Source organism: Oppia nitens, unplaced genomic scaffold, assembly GCF_028296485.1.
Source record: "Oppia nitens isolate AA-2021 unplaced genomic scaffold, nextdenovo-longstitch-racon4-pilon3 scaffold52_pilon_pilon_pilon, whole genome shotgun sequence".
Taxonomy (NCBI): domain Eukaryota; kingdom Metazoa; phylum Arthropoda; class Arachnida; order Sarcoptiformes; family Oppiidae; genus Oppia; species Oppia nitens.
The window spans coordinates 158,942-178,342 of record NW_026533235.1 but is presented as its reverse complement, the minus strand read 5'-3'; the positions used below and the strand labels follow the sequence as shown (position 1 = coordinate 178,342).

Below are 19,401 nucleotides of genomic sequence, written 5' to 3'. Positions count from 1 at the left end.
TTATATTTCAATCAAACGAAGCAATAAAATGATCTCATTTGATTATTTCAATCAAACGAAGCAATAAAATGATCTCATTTGACCACTCTATTGGTGCTCTTGTTCACCTCATGTTCAGGACATATGGGACATCAATTTATACGATTATTTCAATCAAACGAAGCAATAAAATGATCTCATTTGACCACTCTATTGGTGCTCTTGTTCACCTCATGTTCAGGACATATGGGACATCAATTTATACGATTATTTCAATCAAACGAAGCAATAAAATGATCTCATTTGACAACTCTATTGGTGCTCTTGTTCACCTCTTGTTCAGGACATATGGGACATCAATTTATACGATTATTTCAATCAAACGAAGCAATAAAATGATCTCATTTGACAACTCTATTGGTGCTCTTGTTCACCTCTTGTTCAGGACATATGGGACATCAATTTATACGATTATTTCAATCAAACGAAGCAATAAAATGATCTCATTTGACCACTCTATTGGTGCTCTTGTTCACCTCATGTTCAGGACATATGGGACATCAATTTATACGATTATTTCAATCAAACGAAGCAATAAAATGATCTCATTTGACCACTCTATTGGTGCTCTTGTTCACCTCATGTTCAGGACATATGGGACATCAATTTATACGATTATTTCAATCAAACGAAGCAATAAAATGATCTCATTTGACAACTCTATTGGTGCTCTTGTTCACCTCTTGTTCAGGACATATGGGACATCAATTTATACGATTATTTCAATCAAACGAAGCAATAAAATGATCTCATTTGACAACTCTATTGGTGCTCTTGTTCACCTCTTGTTCAGGACATATGGGACATCAATTTATACGATTATTTCAATCAAACGAAGCAATAAAATGATCTCATTTGACAACTCTATTGGTGCTCTTGTTCACCTCTTGTTCAGGACATATGGGACATCAATTTATACGATTATTTCAATCAAACGAAGCAATAAAATGATCTCATTTGACAACTCTATTGGTGCTCTTGTTCACCTCTTGTTCAGGACATATGGGACATCAATTTATACGATTATTTCTATCAAATGAAGCAATAAAAGAAAGCTAATTGACCACTATATTGCAGGTCTTGTTCACCTCTTGTTCAGGACATATGGGACATCAATTTATACGATTATTTCAATTAAAACGAACCACTAAAATGATCTCATTTGACCACTCTATTGGAGGTCTTGTTCACCTCTTGTTCAGGACATATGGGACATCAATTTATACGATTATTTCAATCAAACGAAGCAATAAAATGATCTCATTTGACCACTCTATTGGTGCTCTTGTTCACCTCTTGTTCAGGACATATGGGACATCATTTATACGATTATTTCAATCAAACGAAGCAATAAAATGATCTCATTTGACCTCTCTATTGGTGCTTTTGTTCACCTCTTGTTCAGGACATATGGGACATCAATTTATACGATTATTTCAATCAAACGAAGCAATAAAATGATCTCATTTGACCACTCTATTGGTGCTCTTGTTCACCTCTTGTTCAAGACATATGGGACATCAATTTATACGATTATTTCAATCAAAAGAGACAATAAAATGATCTCATTTGACCACTCTATTGGTGCTCTTGTTCACCTCTTGTTCAGGACATATGGGACATCAATTTATACGATTATTTCAATCAAAAGAAACAATAAAATGATCTCATTTGACCACTCTATTGGTGCTCTTGTTCACCTCTTGTTCAGGACATATGGGACATCAATTTATACGATWATTTCTATCAAATGAAGCAATAAAAGAAAGCTAATTGACCACTATATTGGAGGTCTTGTTCACCTCTTGTTCAGGACATATGGGACATCAATTTATACGATTATTTCAATCAAACGAAGCAATAAAATGATCTCATTTGACCACTCTATTGGTGCTCTTGTTCACCTCATGTTCAGGACATATGGGACATCAATTTATACGATTATTTCAATCAAACGAAGCAATAAAATGATCTCATTTGACCACTCTATTGGTGCTCTTGTTCACCTCTTGTTCAAGACATATGGGACATCAATTTATACGATTATTTCAATCAAAAGAGACAATAAAATGATCTCATTTGACCACTCTATTGGTGTTCTTGTTCACCTCTTGTTCGGGACATATGGGAMATCAATTTATACGATTATTTTAATCAAAAGAAACATTAAAATGTTCTCATTTGACCACTCTATTGGTGCTCTCGTTCACCTCATGTTCAGGACATATGGGACATCAATTTATACGATTATTTTAATCAAAAGAAACATTAAAATGTTCTCATTTGACCACTCTATTGGTGCTCTCGTTCACCTCATGTTCAGGACATATGGGACATCAATTTATACGATTATTTCAATCAAAAGAATCAATAAAATGATCTCATTTGACCACTCTATTGGTGCTCTTGTTCACCTCTTGTTCAGGACATATGGGACATCAATTTATACGATTATTTCAATTAAAACGAACCACTAAAATGATCTCATTTGACCACTCTATTGGAGGTCTTGTTCACCTCTTGTTCAGGACATATGGGACATCAATTTATACGATTATTTCAATCAAACGAAGCAATAAAATGATCTCATTTGACAACTCTATTGGTGCTCTTGTTCACCTCTTGTTCAGGACATATGGGACATCAATTTATACGATTATTTCAATCAAAAGAGACAATAAAATGATCTCATTTGACCACTCTATTGGTGCTCTTGTTCACCTCTTGTTCAGGACATATGGGACATCAATTTATACGATTATTTTAATCAAAAGAAACATTAAAATGTTCTCATTTGACCACTCTATTGGTGCTCTCGTTCACCTATTGTTCAGGACATATGGGACATCAATTTATACGATTATTTCAATCAAACGAAGCAATAAAATGATCTCATTTGACAACTCTATTGGTGCTCTTGTTCACCTCTTGTTCAGGACATATGGGACATCAATTTATACGATTATTTCAATCAAACGAAGCAATAAAATGATCTCATTTGACCACTCTATTGGTGCTCTTGTTCACCTCTTGTTCAGGACATATGGGACATCAATTTATACGATTATTTCAATCAAAAGAAACAATAAAATGATCTCATTTGACCACTCTATTGGTGCTCTTGTGGTAACTCTATGGACAGTCGATAATAATCGAGAGATCGATATCGTTGTCTGCGTCGTCGAGTTATAAACTCAAGTCAAGCGATGGCCGTGTGGTAGCCGAAGGTCGGGATGCGTTGAACGATATTATCCGGTATTTTAACATTCAAGTGGACAATCCGATATGTGTACTGAATCAGGAAGTTTCCCGTAATTTTCTGAATACAAAAAACTCGAGAGACAAATACCAGTTCTTTATGCGGGCGACACTACTCGAAGATATGAAGAATGATTACGCAAACAGTGAAGAACAACGACTGTTGTCGGAACAGAAACTGATGGACAAGAAAAAGATAATACCGATGACAGCCAAAGACATCGGGGATTTGGAACGAAAAGTTAAATTGTTTAATCAATTGGAGAATCAGAGGGAAAAGTTTCTTCAGTTGAACAACGAAGCCATTTGGTCACTGGTTTACGAACAAAAACAATCGGTTGATTTGGTTCGTAAAGAAGTGGAAAAATTGGACAAACGATTGGCAGCCGAACAGAAGAAGTTGACCGAATCGACTGAACGATTGGATGAATTGCGGCGAAAAGAGACCGAATGTATGGAACAGTCTAATAGTTTGTTTGAAAATACGAATAAAGCAAACGAAGTAAAAGATGAATACAAACGGCGTCTTCAGGCCATCAAAGAAGAACTTCAGGCGACTGAGGCCCGAGATCGTGGACTGAGAACCGATATTATTAGTATAAACAATGATATTAAGGCATTGCAACTGAAAATCGAAGAACTTGAACAACAATACAGGTATTTATGATTTTTTTGTATCAGACATTTACCGATAATTTATTTTTTTTTGGTCAACAGTAATGAAAGTCATACGAAACGTAAGTTAGATATACAGAAATTGAGGGAAAATATCGACGAATTAAACATTAAAGAGCAGTCACTGGTCGACAGTATTCAAGAGTTTAACGAAACGGTTCAACAATTGACCGAAGAAGGTCTTCGGCATACGCAAGACGATCGTCAACTGAAATCGATGATCGACGGCAAACGTTTGAAAGGTTCGCGTAATGATCGACTGAGTCATTTCGGGCCACAGTTTTCCGAACTGGTCAGCCGTATCGTACTATACGTACCCGACTATAATGTTGCCCGCGATCTGATGTTGACCTCACCACCCGATAATTGTTTCCAAACGTATACAGAGGACGGCGCTGTTATGTATCCGCAAACCGAGGATCAAGATTTCAAAACATATGCCAACAATAATCGCCAATCGGTTAAAGTATTGGTCAAAAGTGTTGATGAAATGATACAACGGTTTAGCGTTGAAATCGACGATTTGTGTCGTAAAGAGCGCGGCGTTCAGGAACTGGTTAATCGAAATCGTCAGGAAATTACCGCTAAAAGAGAAGAATTGTCGCGAATTGAACAACAAAAACGTCAGACCAGACGTGATTTAGTCGATCAGCAGTCGGAACTTCAGCGACTGGAATCGATTGGCGATTCGCCGCCAGTCAAAGTGTCAACATTGGAGGAATCGTTACAACAAAGCAGTCATAAGAAATCTGAATTGGATTTATGTGTCGAAGAGACTAAGGATGAAAAAGACAGGCTTTCGAATCAATATCAAGAACTCGATGACGAATATCGACTGAGAAAAACCGAATACGAAGATCTGTTGGCTTCACGTCATCCGCTGAAAGAAAGTCTAGAAAAATGCAAAAGCGATATCTGTACGCATCAGACAGCTCTGAACGAGTTCCAGAAGAAGGTCGCCGATACGGAATCGCTGAATACTGAAGAGGAAACTAAATTGGCAGTCAAAGAGTCCGAATATGAAGTTTTCGAACGCCAAGCACTGGCCAAAACTGGTCAACCCGTACGAACTCGACGATCATCGAAGACCGTACAGATCGAGATCCGACAGTTGCAACAATTTCTGGCCGAACAGGAGACCACTATCGGCAATAAGGAACAAATCTATCGCCAATACAAAGATTTGAGTCAACAGTTTCGTCGTATCAAACAAGACTTCCACACCATTGAAACCAATTTGATTCGTCTAAACGAATCGTTGAATTTTGCCGACGCGGTTATGTCGAACTTCGGTCATTCTATTCGGTAATTACACAGTTTTTTTTCACGGATGTACTCCAACACAAGGGGTTTACCGGTTCCCTCGATATCTATCATCAAAACAAAGAAGTTATGGTCGAACGAAAAAAAGCTAAAACATTGGAAATACAGGTCAATCGGAAAGCATCGGCGGCGGCGGAAAGCCAGATAATAAGTCAATCGGCGGTTTCACAACTGTCCACTAGAAAGGCTTTTATCGCTGCCATAATGTTTTCGGGTTTGTTTGTATTATTATTATTATTACCGGTAATTATTATAAAAAATTAATAACTAATTATTAATTTTTTTAATTAAATAGTTATTGCCGAGACTATGGCTACCGGCAATACTACCCGAACAATAACAACTCTACCGACAACAACAACAACAATAGCAAATAGTTTTTTTGATTACAAAGGAGTAATCATCGTTGTCTTAGGTTGTAGTCTAGTTTTGGCTATCATGTGCCGTACGTATTACAGTATTTATATATATATATCAGGATTAAGCAAGGTTTTGGATTTTAGGGGGGGGGAGGGTAGACCGGGGTGAAATCTACAAAATTCTGGAAAAATAAATAAAAATTTAAATTTTAACCAAAAAAAATAATGTATTTAAAATTTAAAAATAGTTGATAAAAGCATTAATGATACACTATGAGTTATTTTTAATATTTTAATAATTTTTAACTTTTAACATAATTAATATTTAAATAATAATTAATGTTTACAGTTATACATCCCCCCCCCTAAAATCCAAAATCTTGCTTAACCCTGATATAATTAATACAGTATATATAATTTAATTTAATTAAAAAAATTATTTTTTTTTAACATTTTGTTGTTGCAGTTGTCGGCCAATTTTATTTTAACCGAAGAAAACTAAGACAACTGAATCCCAAGTCAAGCCAATCGGGCGAAACCTTAACCAGATCTGACCTTGAGGCAGGAGGGGCGTCTAGTGTTCCCAGCGAACTCGAGGACATTAAAATGCCAATCATTAGGACCGACAAACATTTTGGTGAACCGAAAAAATTCAAATTAGTCTCTTATGAATTCATAGTAATTATTATTATATATATACAGTATAACACATACACACACACACACACACACACACACACACACACACACACACACACATACATTCATATTGTTGCCGTTAATATCCAGTTCTCGTTAATAATACTTCCCGTACAGTGACTATTGAAAGTAATATATTAAGCATAAAACATAGCTAACTGTGCGGTCAAAGTGATTACAAATACAAAGTCTGACCCCATTTTCTTTTCCTCGATCTTCCCATTCGTATCCTTTCTGTCCCATCTCTCGATGTACACAATGTATGGAAACTCAGCCCTTTGTGCTTCTCTACCGTTGACTATAGATGAAGACATCAAATCACGACTGGTATGCCATTCAAAGCACCGGTCGTTCATAAGTTGCGACTCACGACCGATACCGCACTCAGTAGTGTTTGTTATGTTCGGGTATTTAGCAATTTGTAGGCCAACGCCATAACAAACATCCAAAAGTGCTTTAAGATATACAACAAAATAAATAATTAATATTTATTGATTGTATATTTCTATTAGTTATATACTTAAGTGATTACTATAGTTATGCATTTTCGGGAGTTTAAATGGCCAAAATCGGTCAGATTTATGAACTATACTGTAGTAGTAGTAGTAGTAGTAGTAGTACTAGTAATAAATAATCAGATTATCATAATTGAGATTAATTTTTTTTTGTTTTTGTTAATCAAATGTAACGAAACAATAGCAAAATACTTAATAATAATAATGAAAAAAACATTTTTTAATCAGAAATGCCTCGTATAGAGTCATAATTAGTAAAATGTTTGACATCCGAGCCCTCAATACTATGACTATTATTATGATTTAGGAAGGGTTTGGTTATAGCTGTCGCTGTCGATGTTGTCTTTGACTGATCAATCGCTGCTGAGGAATGGTATGTCGTTGAATATGAACTGTCCGTTTCCATTGGTTTTCTATCGCTAGCGCTCAGCCTATTCGTTGCATTTGATCCATAGATACGCTGTCTCTGACCTGAATCATACAAAAACAAACAAACAAAAAGTTATCCACACTTTTAATACTGATTGTTGTAAATATTATTATTATTATTTTTAAATAAAAATATTAGTACAGAGAAAACGGTATATACAGCGACAATATACTTGACGCGTTACAGATTGCCTGTCAAACAATTGGTCGCAACGATTTTCTTGATAATACCATCAACTCACGAGTTGAAGATGTCTACAAATCTATGCCAGGTCAACGACATGGCCTGCTATCGTATGTATTATTTTGTTTATTTTAAGCTAGTTGATAATGCTAGAAAGTATAAGTTTTTGATATTAATATTTTAATATATATATATATATATTACAATTATATATATAAGGAGTCGGTCAATTAATTGTTGCGTTGCGTAATATTTGAATAACTTTTGAACGGTTAGAGATAATTTAATTCTGTAAAATACATTTAAGCATATCATATCGACCACACTTAATATACACGCAATAACAAAACTAGAGTGACCAGATATACAAAATATCTGGACCAACAAAATACACTGCTACAGGTCAAACTACAACTGACATTTATTATGACAATGAAAATTTGTAGTCAAGAAATAATAGTTTAATATAAAAAACATCAAAATCTGATTGGTAGTTTTATCTTTATGGTTTGTTAAGTTTGTCATAAATCATATTATATAAAATAGTCTAAAATAAAAAAAACGTTGTTTATGACTTGTATATTTTTATTAGATTTGTGACGGTTCGGGCTGATAGAAATACCGTCAAAATGACCTTAAAATAGACTTTACAAAGCAATAAACAATGCGGGGTATGTGATAGGGAACTATGACGTAATTTATGAATAGGTTACTATTTAGAAAACCATTTAAGAGTGCGGTATTTTTGGATATGTTTATCTATTACGCCACAGTATATATGAATGGCCCATTCGGGGCTCGGGTCATTAGTAACTGCGCTATATATCGGTATTAGTATTCAGCCTTTTACCTGATTAACAATAGACACATCCGAGTTATCAGAATTTCATTATTTATTGTCAATTCACTTAAGGCTAACATAACTATTAATAAGTAGTCAGTCTACATGTTTTTAAAGTCCTTCCTAGACTAGTTATTGATAGCCTGGACTTAATTTATTGATAATTATAATAAGATATTTTTTTATATTAAAGTTTATTATAATTACGTCTTTATAATTACAATATATTAAACAATTAATGATTTAGTTACTTTAGATTTATCAAAACATGTCAATATATAATTTATATGATTAAATATAATATTTAGTTAAAATTACTTTAAACATAATTAATATTAATAAATTTAGATTAAACAATAGTTAGGTTTATAATAGTGTGAATACATAAAAATACAGTATATAATAATTATAATGTTAAAATTAACTTTATATATTAATTGATTACACTGGAAGCGCTTAATGATTTTTATATCACAGATTAATTTTTTAATTTTATTACTAATTCTAAAAACAAAATTTTAATGTCGACTAGTTTTCAAAATAATTAAATTTCAATATAAATTATAATATGAAATTACAATTCAATTATAAATTATATTATATTATAATTCGTTTATTTCGAAAAATAGTCGATATATTAAAATTTTGTTTTTAGATTTAATAATATAATTGAAAAGTTCATCTAATAGATATATACAAGTAATAAATAACGTCATTTTTATTTTAGACTTTTATATAATATGATTTATGATAAGCTTAATAAAACATAAAAATAAAACTACCAATCCGATTTTGATGATTCTTTTTTTATATTAAACTATTATTTCTTGACTACAAATTTTCATTGTCATAATAAATTTGTCAGTTGTAGTTTGACCTGTAGCATAGTATATTTTGTTGGTCCAGATATTATGTATATCTGGCCACTCTAGTTTTGTTATTGCGTGTATATTAAGTGTGGTCGATATGATATTCTTAAATGTATTTTACAGAATTAAATTATCTCTAATCGTTCAAAAGTAATTCAAAAATTACGCGACGCAAGATTAATTGACTGCCTATTTATATACAGCTTGTCTTTTGGGAAGATAGCGCCACCTAAACGGTATAATATAAAAAATTGGTTGACACGTGGTTTTGATTGTTTACATATCAAACCCTTAACCTGTGATTTTCATCTAATTATCTCTAGTCGTGTATAAGATATAACCATTTAAAGAGGTCTGGTCGGAAGTTTTTCGGTGATACCAATGGAGTTATCGGAGGAACACAAACGTGTCATAATTTATTATGAGTTTTTGTCCACACAAGACCCGAACGAAATTCATCGTCGGATGGTGGACAGGTTGGGCAATAATAGCCCTGCTTACAGTACAATCACCAAATGGATCCGACATTTCAAACTCGGTGTACAGTCACTCAAAGATGGCGAAAGAAAAGGTCCGGAAGTTACTGTATCGACCCCTGAAAATGCGGCCGCTGTCGAAAAGATAATAAGAGCAGATCCATGGATCACATACCGTGAGTTAGAGGAAAAGTCAGGCATTCATCGCACAACACTTCAAAAAATATGCACTGATTTGATTGGCGTACGGAAGCGTTTATGTCGGTTTGTTCCTCACTTTCTATCAGATGAACAAAAACAACAACGTGTGAACATTTGCCGAGAAAATCTAAAGATGTGGAAGAATAAGGGACATGTTTTAATTGATAAGATCACTACAGGTGATGAAACATATGTTCACTATTATGAGCCAAAATTGTCACGTGAAGCGAAGATATTTGTGTTTGAAGATGAGGTACCGCCCGATATTGTCAAACGTGATAAAACTATTGGAAAAGTTATGTACGCCGTATTTTTCAATACGGCGGGTTTGGTGGCCGCGGTAAAGTTATGCGGACAGAAGACAGCCACGGCTTTGTGGTACACCACACAATGTCTTCCTAAAGTCATTGAGGGATCTGCAAAAAAAGGAATGCTACTGCACCACGACAACAGCCGAGTTCATACTGCAAAACTGACTCAAGAGTTTTTGGCCAAAAATAATGTCAAGACTGTACCGCACCCGCCATATTCCCCCGACCTTGCAATGTGTGACTTTTGGTTGTTTAGTGGTCTGAAGCATTTTCTTCGCGGACAAGCATTTAAGACAGAGGAAGAGTTGGACTGCGCGGTGATGGAGTATTTTCACTCCATTTCTGAAGATCGCTATAAAAAAGCTTTCGAGATGTGGAGATCCCGAATGGAGCTATGCATCGAATTAGGAGGGGACTATATTTAAAAAATAAATTTTTTATTTTCATAAATTACGTCTAGTTTTCCTTGTGCTACGTTCCCAAAAGACAAGCTGTATATATATATATATTTATGTTGATCTTGATTTTTAGCTCGAGTATAAGTAAAGGGGAAATATTCAAACAACGGGGAAAAGATATCTACAATGAGCACCAATGTGAAATCAAAGTATCAATTGATGAAGGAAAGAATAAAATAGTAAGATATATGCAATTTTTTGAGAAGAAACGCCCGGAGAGTCGATCTACCAGTCCTTCACCGACAAGGATATCGACCCCGAAATCGACCCCCAAAGTCGACTAAATTAAGTTTAAGTCCCGGTTTGTATACATATATATACAGTATTTTATCTATTTATTTCAAAGTATTTCAAAACTATTTCAATAGTAAACATATTTATTTCACTCTGAAATAATAATAATAATAATAATTGTAATTTAATTAATTATTTTTTTTTGATTATCTATATACTAGGATCAGCTCTTATGAGAGTTGAGCCGACAACAAGCTCAACAAGTGATTGATTAATACATATTTTTTTTTGATTATTTTTATTAAATATTGATTTTATGACCTGTACTTCAATGTTAACTTATAAATTAAATTACATTTTGATTGAATTTTGTTTAACGAATAGTAATTATATGACAAAAAACATTAAAAAAAAATTTCATGTTTTTATAGACATTTTGATATTTTTGAAAGACATTTGAAATAATTTATTACATTTTTTTTTAAATTACATTTTATCTTAAAAATTCAATAATAATTACTTTTATTTATCGTAAAAAAATCTTAAAGTATAGCACTTCTCAAATAATTTGTTAAACACAACGACTTATTAAACTCATTGCTTAGTCTATCCCATTGTTGATCACTAGTTTCTGATAGACTATTGGCCAGAGTTTTCAAGTTTTCATTGATAACAATATCTTCGACATGTATTTTCAGAAATAATGACAAATATGATTGAATCAGTTCAAAGTCACGATAAGTTTTCAGACTGTTTGCCAGCGATTCCAAGAAATAGAGCATCAGATTAGGTTTTTAAACAATTTTAATTAATTTAATTGATTAATTGGTAAATCTTTTAGCAATAAATATCATAACTTTACTTATGAAACATGAGTTGATTTACCGGTGCCTTTATTTCAATAATATTTTTTGTTAAAATAAACTTTAAATAACTTTTAAAAACTTTTTTTTAATAATAAAACTTTATATATACAGTAAATGCAATGCAATACCAATTAATTCCTAGTAACAAACAACGTTACACTGTATTTACTAATATTATTGGTTAGACTATAGGGGTGGGGGTTATACATACTTTATATTAATACATGTATTGAATAGATTTATTTTATTTAATAATACAATAAAATAATCACTATATATGTGAACAAAAAAAAATATCATTTAATAATAATAAAAACAATAACATTATATTGAGATTACAGTAGACTTACTGTTGATTTATATATCATATGTTATATAAAAATCATTCAATCATTTAGTAATCAATAATAACATTAACAATAAAAGTACCGATCGGTGGCCACACAGACAATCGGCTCATTCACTAAAATAATCAATTGACTGATTAGTTAGTTATTAGTATATAATTTGATAAACAATGGTCAAGAAGACCACTACCGGCACCGTTGCCGCCGATGACGGCGATCATCATATCAGACAATACATGATATCGCGGGCCAAGAGTTGTTTGGCCGCCGGCGATGCCAGTTATGGCAAGTGTTGGATAATGACAGCCAATGCATTGTTTCCGCACAACGACAACATCAAGGTATGTATGGTATCTGTCGGTCCAATCAATTGAATGATCACTTTAATTGGTTTACTTTTTTTTCTTAATTAACAGTTAGAGTCGTACGAGATCTGCAAATGCGAGGACAATGTGGAGGAAGCGGTAAAATATTTGTGCGATATGTTTGACGGCAATCAATGCTCGGATCAGCTAATGATTGAGATGAACAAACTGGTCATTTCGTGTCGAAATGAATGGCAAACCTATCATCTAAGCGAACAGCGGATGCAATCGGTGTTTGGCATTCAATGGTCAGCGGCGACGACATCGTTGACCACAAATGAACTGCAATTTTATGGCAAACTATTTGCCTGTCTTTCCCGTGAATATCAGTACAAAATGTTACGCCGAGTTGTCGACCGTATCGACGATAAAGTTGTTTCCATTGATTTATTACTATTTATTTTGAAACGATTTCCCGATAGTGTTCCAGAAATTGGTGTCAAATTGATTGACATTATCGACGAAAACGATGAATTAAGCGGCGATTCTGTTGATCAACAATTGAATGAATATTTTCAAAGAAAACTTGTTTTCGATGTTTTGCCGATAATTTTTGTCCAAAACAACGATTCAAGTCTAGCGTTAGACTCGCAAAAAGTCCAGAAATTGATTCAAAAAGGTTTTAAATTTTTTGTTCGTAAACTAATTGTCCGGCAATCGGATGGCTATAGTCAACGATTGGACAAATTGGACAGCAATCAGGACAGCGATGGCGGCAATAAAGAGAATAGCGATGTATTGGAGGCGAAAATCGTTGAAATCATGCATTTGATTGGACTGAAAAACGATTGGAAACTGTTTGAAAATATTGATTTTCTTCACGAAAAACAATTGGATCTAATCTACGATAAGATATCGCGATTTATCGATGAATTTCGTTTCAGAGGAGATACCGATACACCAATGGATTTGAGTTCGGCGTCGACAGCGATGATCAGCGGCGACGAACAGACCGAACAACAGATACTTTATGCAACACTATTGCTATTTCTTGAATGTCTTTACAAATATCTGAAGATTAGCTCAAATGTTGTACTAATAGAAGAATTAGGCCATTCGTTAGCCATGGAAACAAAGATGGCGTTATCGATGAACAAGAAAAGAAAACTAACGGCTGAACCGTTGCTAATGACTGGAAACATACAGATGAAGAATATTTTTGTGGTCGCCTCTAAAGCTCTTAAATTATTACAAGAAAATCTAACCATTAGTTCCGGTTATATATATACTTAAAACTATATATATTTAAATATAAATAATTATATGATTTGTTTTTTGTTTCATTCGTATCGCACAGAATATCTGAAATTATCGGAACTAATTGGTCTGAAATCATGCGAATCGTATCAATCGTTTGTTATCGACTCGAATATCTATAGAGGAGAGTATAGCGAAGTTTTTTCATTGATAGCCAATAGAAAATCAAATACAATTAAAAACAGTTTACAATTGATTTCGGTATCGCTTATGATTCACGACTACAACTCAACTCTCAAGTATTGTCTCGAAGCCATTGAATGTTTACCATTGAAGAGTCCGTCATCAACAGTGTGTGATTCGGTGATTACAGTGAAAGAGGACGTCAATTGTTTGTCGAAAACATCGCAACTAATGGACAGCAGTTCCCGACAATTAGTATTCATACAGCTATCGATCGATGAGATTATGAATTATTTGATTGAAGTTATCATTCAATGTCTGAAAGACCGTATACTGTTGTCACTGAAGCCAAGCGACATAGGTTTGGGTCATTTGATTGTGTTGTGTCAGTACAAGTGGCCAAACAATTTGCAACTGTTTTTGGCCTGTATTTCATGCGTACGAAATGCGGCCACCAATGGAGGTAACAATGGTTCCCAATCGTCATCATCAGCATCGCAGCCGAAGTTTATATATCCGTATTTTTTTAACTATATATTTATTCCCGATATTATCGAAGAGTTTATGAATTTAGTCGAAAAGAAAGTGATTCTTCTTGAACTGAAACCGTCGCCATCGGCCGCATTGGGCGCACAGTTGAAGACATCGAGTAAAGTGATGACCACTAGAGGCGTTAACAAAGGTTTTATCGAAGAAAACAGATCATCGCTGATCCAACAGATGAAAGTCAGCAAAACAATGATTAGCAATGAATTGTTTATTGATTTTATTAACAAAGAAATTCGTAGTTTTATTATAACTTCCATTAAATAATTATAAAAAATATTATTATTATTACATTTAAAGATTATCTTAATTATAATTATTTAACGATTCTGTGTATAGTTTATGACATGTACTTCAATGTTAACTTTTTAATTTAAATTACATTTTGATTGATAGTGTTTAATGAATAGTAATTAAATGGCAAAAAAAACATAAGAAAATACAAACTAATTTGTAATTCAATTGAATTGAGATCTCTTTCTCTCTCTCTTTCTTAACACTCACCAACACATCAATTGTATTATTTTTAATAAATTTTTAATGTTTTTATAGACATTTTGATATTTTTGAAAGACATTTGAAATAATTTATTACATTTTTTTTCTTTTAAATTACATTTTATCTTAAAAATTCAATAATAATTACTTTTATTTATTCGTTAAACAAAAAATCCTAAAGTATAGCACTTCTCAAATAATTTGTTAAACACAACGACTTATTAAACTCATTGCTTAGTCTATCCCATAGTTGATCACTAGTTTCTGATAGACTATTGGCCAGAGTTTTCAGTTTTTCATTGATAACAATATCTTCGACATGTATTTTCAGAAATAATGACAAATATGATTGAATTAGTTCAAAGTCACGATAAGTTTTCAGACCGGTTTCCAGCGATTCCAAGAAATAGAGCATCAAATTCGGTGAACCAATTGACTGTGTGGACAGTGATCGTAGTTCTGCATCGATGGCCGACTGAGACATTGATTTCAGACAATCCATTAGTGGATTACAATCGCTTTGGTTATGACACGAAATGATTAGTTCGCCAAACGATGACAACGGCGTTAAATAGTCGCGAATCTTCGTATCGATAGCCGACGCGTTTGTTTCGGGATTATCGGTAACCAGAAACTTGGGTTCAATGCCGGCCACTGTCGGCAAAAAGAATGGCGCGCTTTCGGGCTTACGGACCGGTTCTTTAGGTTTATTTCGTTTCTGCAAAAAAAAAACATTGGGTTAAACATTGTATTGTAGTTTAGTATCTCATTATACCAAACAAATCAAATCAAATCTTTTACTTACTTTAATTAAATCTAAATTTAGCAGATTTTTCCATTTGGATTCGGGAAGTGATGACAATGTAATCAAATTCTCTGCTAACTGTTCGGGAGATTTATACGACTCTGATTGAGTGTCCATTAGTTCATCTGATTGTTGTTCACTATCTTCAACAATGCGCTGACATTCTTCTTCTTCTTCCTCGTTGTCTTCTTCATCGCTACGAATAACCGGCATTTCAAGCAAAACTGGTTCACAGTCTTCTTGATTGAGTGGACGCAGAGATACCGGTGCGTACAGCGATATATTAGCCCACAAATAGATACCCAAATCATCCGTATGAGCAGTGGCTAAGAACTCGCCAGTCGGCGATAGCGATAGCGATATACACGGAGTTGACACCCGAAATGCGTCCACTAACAGACCGGACGGTAGATCCCAAACACGTACTATTGAGTCCATACTGGATGTTATTAACCAACGGCTTTCCCGATTGAAAGTCATGTCCGTAATGCGATTTCCGTGCGGACCTAATATACGTATTATTCGTCGGGTTTCGCAATCAACTACATTGACATAAAAGTTGTCCAAAGAAACCGCTAATAATGAACTGAAATATACGATTAATTAATTGTTAATCAATAAATATTTAGCAATAAATTTTTCTACCTTTCCTTATGAAACACGAGTTGATTCACGGGTGCATCTAATGTCAAGTTTGCTAACAACTCTTTACCGTTAAATCGCCAAAACTTGAGTAACGAGTCGTTGCCGCCACTGATGACCAATTGGTTAAGTCCATCGCTGGCTATACCTCTAACAGCCGCGCTATGAGCTAAATATTAACATTAGTTTTAATTACAAAAAAATATATAACAAATATTACGAGTAATAATATACCTTTATTTCCATACGCGGCCCTATGAATACCCGATTGGATATTATATCGGTCGATATGTCCCGTATTGTAGCCGATTATCACAAAATTACCGCAACAGCTCAGACATACACACTATTGATTTAAAAAATAAAATCATTGATAATTGATATATATATATTAACACACATTAAAAAAATAATAATTATCACATACCAGTGCCACAATATTATGTTTGTTAACAAAACGATTGTGCATTAGTTTATGTCTACCCATTTTGGACTCGTTGAAGGACCAGGTGGTGGCTATGTTTTGTCGCCGATGAACAGCTGCAATGCCATCCCATTCCTTTTCGCGGGTGGTTTCTGTATATGTATCAGAAAATTAGTCAATTATCAGTTAATTACAGAAAATGATTTAAAAATCTAATCACAAATAATAATAACCGGCCGTAAAGTCGATAATCGGTTTCATTCGATAGACATCATAGCGATTGCCTCTCTTTTTCGACAACTTTCGGTTATGTGAGGCAACTCCTAGACTACGATTGAGTCGTTCGGAAAATATGGAAAACGCCCGCAAAGTTGAATCGAGACCAGCGCTCAACACATACTGTCCTTTGAAGCCGTGAAACCTGATCTTTGTCGGACCTCTTCGGTGACCTTCGCGCTGATAGAGAACACGTCCCGTACTGTCCGACTGATCGAAACACCAAATTTTAAGCGAATTATCCGGTGAATTGGTAACCATTAGGGCTTCGCCGTCGATGAAAGTCGTTCCGACAATTGGTCCGCTGTGAATGTTTCTCATTTGCGATTCCAGCCGCTTGTGGTCGAGATTCCAGAGCGCCAAATGTCCGGACGTCGATGTCGTAGCCATAAACGGTTTGCCATCCGATCGGAAACTGATTGTCTCGACGGAACCCCATTCCTGGCTGAACTTCATGAGCGTCTCATCCAATCGCAGGTTGTGAATGAAAATGCAGCCGTTTTCCAGACCGATGGCCATAATATCGATGGCTGGCGCCTGACATAGACGTGTCACTCGCGATTGCCAACCGCTAAACGTATGAATCAATGTCTGTGTCCTGAGGTTCCACATCTGTAGCGATCCCTGTACTGAACCGATCAGTATTTTGTTGATATAAGTGGCCGGATGTACCAAACAAGTCATACGAAACGATTCCGGGTTCATCGGTATAGTAAGTGTCAGCTCTTGGCTACGGATTTCCCAAACTCTTAGGATATTCTCCGAGTCTGTCGCTATCAGATGCGGACCAAACGGTAGAAGACATTCAACCGTCGATTCGAGACAACCGGCAAAAGATCGCGATTTCTAATCAAAAAAAATCAGATTATTAGTCAAAAGTAATTGATTGATTACAACCACCACAACAACACCATCACCGGTGATGTTTGAATAAAGAGGTTTAGCATTCAATTTACCCATTTGTGGCCATATTTCCAGCCAAAGATTTCGTTATCGGCGGCCGTATAGATGAACTTTGAATCGCTGGTCAGGACCTGGATGTCGCTATCGTGGGCCACACCTATAGATTTTTAACATTAAAATAAAAGTTATCTTAAGATTATATTTTGTTTTTTGTTTTTTAATTACATGAATAAAAAAAAAGTTATGAAAGAGAAGTTTATTAACAAAATTTAAAAACTATTTTTATAAAATAATTAATAAAATAAAAGCAACAAAAAAAACTTTTTTCATTACATGTTTCAATCAATCGGAGCCTATCGTTGAACGTCAGGAACGTATTGCCGCAAACAGTGACCACTCGGCGCTCATGTAGTTTATCCACATACCTGACCATATGGGCCACTGAACCCGATACTAGGCCAACACTTTTGTAGCCTTCAAATATTTGACTGCCGGTAGTTTGCATTGTTATACAGTATATATATATAAATCAATTATTAATTAAAACAAATATATACTAATTATATTTAATAAGCCATTGAAATACTGTTATTTTTGTTGCAAACAAATATATGACATAACTATATATTCAAAAAAAAAATAATAATTAATATTAAAATCAAACACACATTTCAATGCTTTTCAAATATTTTTGAATGTCTACTACAGTGTAATAAACACGTGTTTTATAAGTACAGTATATTTAATACTGTATATTAAAGTACATGTAATTTACTGTATTATATGTGCAGTTTCAGTATATACTGTACATACAGTACGTATAAAGCATACAGAATATTATTGTATTGAATAAAATATAATTACAAATTTAATTTGTTTTAAATTTTAAAACGTTATTAATATACAATACATAGCAATAGATTTGTTATAATATATTATAATATTAATTATAATAGCAATAGATTTGGTATACTGTATTAATAATACATTACAAAAATTTACAATAAATTGGCATTTTTTTAAATAAAATAAAATATTTGATTGATTGATTGATACATATAAACTTTTAAATAAAAGGATATTAAATAATAATAAAATTTACTGTTATTAATATAAACTTTTTAAATAAAATTATTAATTAATACTATAATTTTGTACTGTAATAATGTTTATTAAGTTATTATTTTTTTTAAACTTATTATAACTTTGCACTTATATATTTTTTCTATAATAAATATTAACCTATTATTTAAAATTTATATTAATTAATTAATTACAAATTTGTTTGTATTTTTGTTTTTGTATATATTTTTAATTAAATAGGTAATAATATCCTTGGAAAAATAAGTATATTAATTGTAAACTAAAAAATTAATCAAGCTAAAAAAACAGTAAATTACATTATTTATTTTTTTTAAAAATAAATACAGTTTCTTTTTTAGCATTTTTTCAAATGGCAGGCAAATAAAATAGATGCCC

At 33.5% G+C, this 19,401-nt stretch overlaps 4 protein-coding genes across 4 annotated transcripts; 3 read left to right on the top strand and 1 right to left on the bottom strand.

Moving 5' to 3' along the window:
* Positions 1 to 3,181: 3,181 nt before the first annotated feature.
* On the top strand, positions 3,182 to 5,635 carry LOC128960753 (structural maintenance of chromosomes protein 6-like; the record flags this gene model as incomplete). The annotated part of the gene is made up of 4 exons (XM_054306884.1): positions 3,182 to 3,954; positions 4,015 to 5,248; positions 5,290 to 5,517; positions 5,591 to 5,635. Coding segments are annotated over 4 exons (2,280 nt in total), but the record flags the coding sequence as incomplete, so codon positions are not given.
* A 3,937-nt stretch (positions 5,636 to 9,572) lies between these two features.
* LOC128960752 (histone-lysine N-methyltransferase SETMAR-like) lies at positions 9,573 to 10,921 on the top strand. The gene is made up of 2 exons (XM_054306883.1): positions 9,573 to 10,504; positions 10,711 to 10,921. The coding sequence occupies exons 1-2, from the start codon at positions 9,573 to 9,575 to the stop codon at positions 10,919 to 10,921; spliced, it is 1,143 nt and encodes a 380-aa protein (XP_054162858.1).
* Positions 10,922 to 12,077: 1,156 nt separating this feature from the next.
* On the top strand, positions 12,078 to 14,721 carry LOC128960751 (integrator complex subunit 10-like). Its single transcript, XM_054306882.1, has 4 exons — positions 12,078 to 12,425; positions 12,501 to 13,665; positions 13,747 to 14,611; positions 14,715 to 14,721. The coding sequence occupies exons 1-4, from the start codon at positions 12,255 to 12,257 to the stop codon at positions 14,719 to 14,721; spliced, it is 2,208 nt and encodes a 735-aa protein (XP_054162857.1). The 5' UTR covers positions 12,078 to 12,254.
* A 326-nt stretch (positions 14,722 to 15,047) lies between these two features.
* On the bottom strand, positions 15,048 to 18,620 carry LOC128960750 (WD repeat-containing protein 36-like). Its single transcript, XM_054306881.1, has 8 exons — positions 18,256 to 18,620; positions 17,976 to 18,079; positions 16,977 to 17,865; positions 16,747 to 16,895; positions 16,554 to 16,665; positions 16,323 to 16,488; positions 15,678 to 16,263; positions 15,048 to 15,590 (listed from the first exon to the last, which is right to left on the bottom strand). Exons 1-8 carry the CDS (start codon positions 18,425 to 18,427, stop codon positions 15,048 to 15,050), a joined length of 2,721 nt encoding a protein of 906 aa, XP_054162856.1. The 5' UTR covers positions 18,428 to 18,620.
* Between the last annotated feature and the right edge of the window lie 781 nt (positions 18,621 to 19,401).

Bases quoted from the DNA above. Each gene is read 5' to 3' on its own strand.
- LOC128960752 (XM_054306883.1), top strand. From the start codon at position 9,573: ATGGAGTTATCGGAGGAACACAAACGTGTCATAATTTATTATGAGTTT. The intron at 10,505-10,710 runs GTATTTTCACTC...CTTGATTTTTAG, and splicing joins TTGGACTGCGCGGTGATGGA to CTCGAGTATAAGTAAAGGGG.
- LOC128960751 (XM_054306882.1), top strand. From the start codon at position 12,255: ATGGTCAAGAAGACCACTACCGGCACCGTTGCCGCCGATGACGGCGAT. The intron at 12,426-12,500 runs GTATGTATGGTA...CTTAATTAACAG, and splicing joins CGCACAACGACAACATCAAG to TTAGAGTCGTACGAGATCTG. The intron at 13,666-13,746 runs GTTATATATATA...CGTATCGCACAG, and splicing joins AAATCTAACCATTAGTTCCG to AATATCTGAAATTATCGGAA.
- LOC128960750 (XM_054306881.1), bottom strand. From the start codon at position 18,427: ATGCAAACTACCGGCAGTCAAATATTTGAAGGCTACAAAAGTGTTGGC. The intron at 16,896-16,976 runs GTTATTATTATT...ATACATATACAG, and splicing joins GATTATCGACTTTACGGCCG to AAACCACCCGCGAAAAGGAA. The intron at 16,489-16,553 runs GTATATTATTAC...GTTAATATTTAG, and splicing joins GGCCGCGTATGGAAATAAAG to CTCATAGCGCGGCTGTTAGA.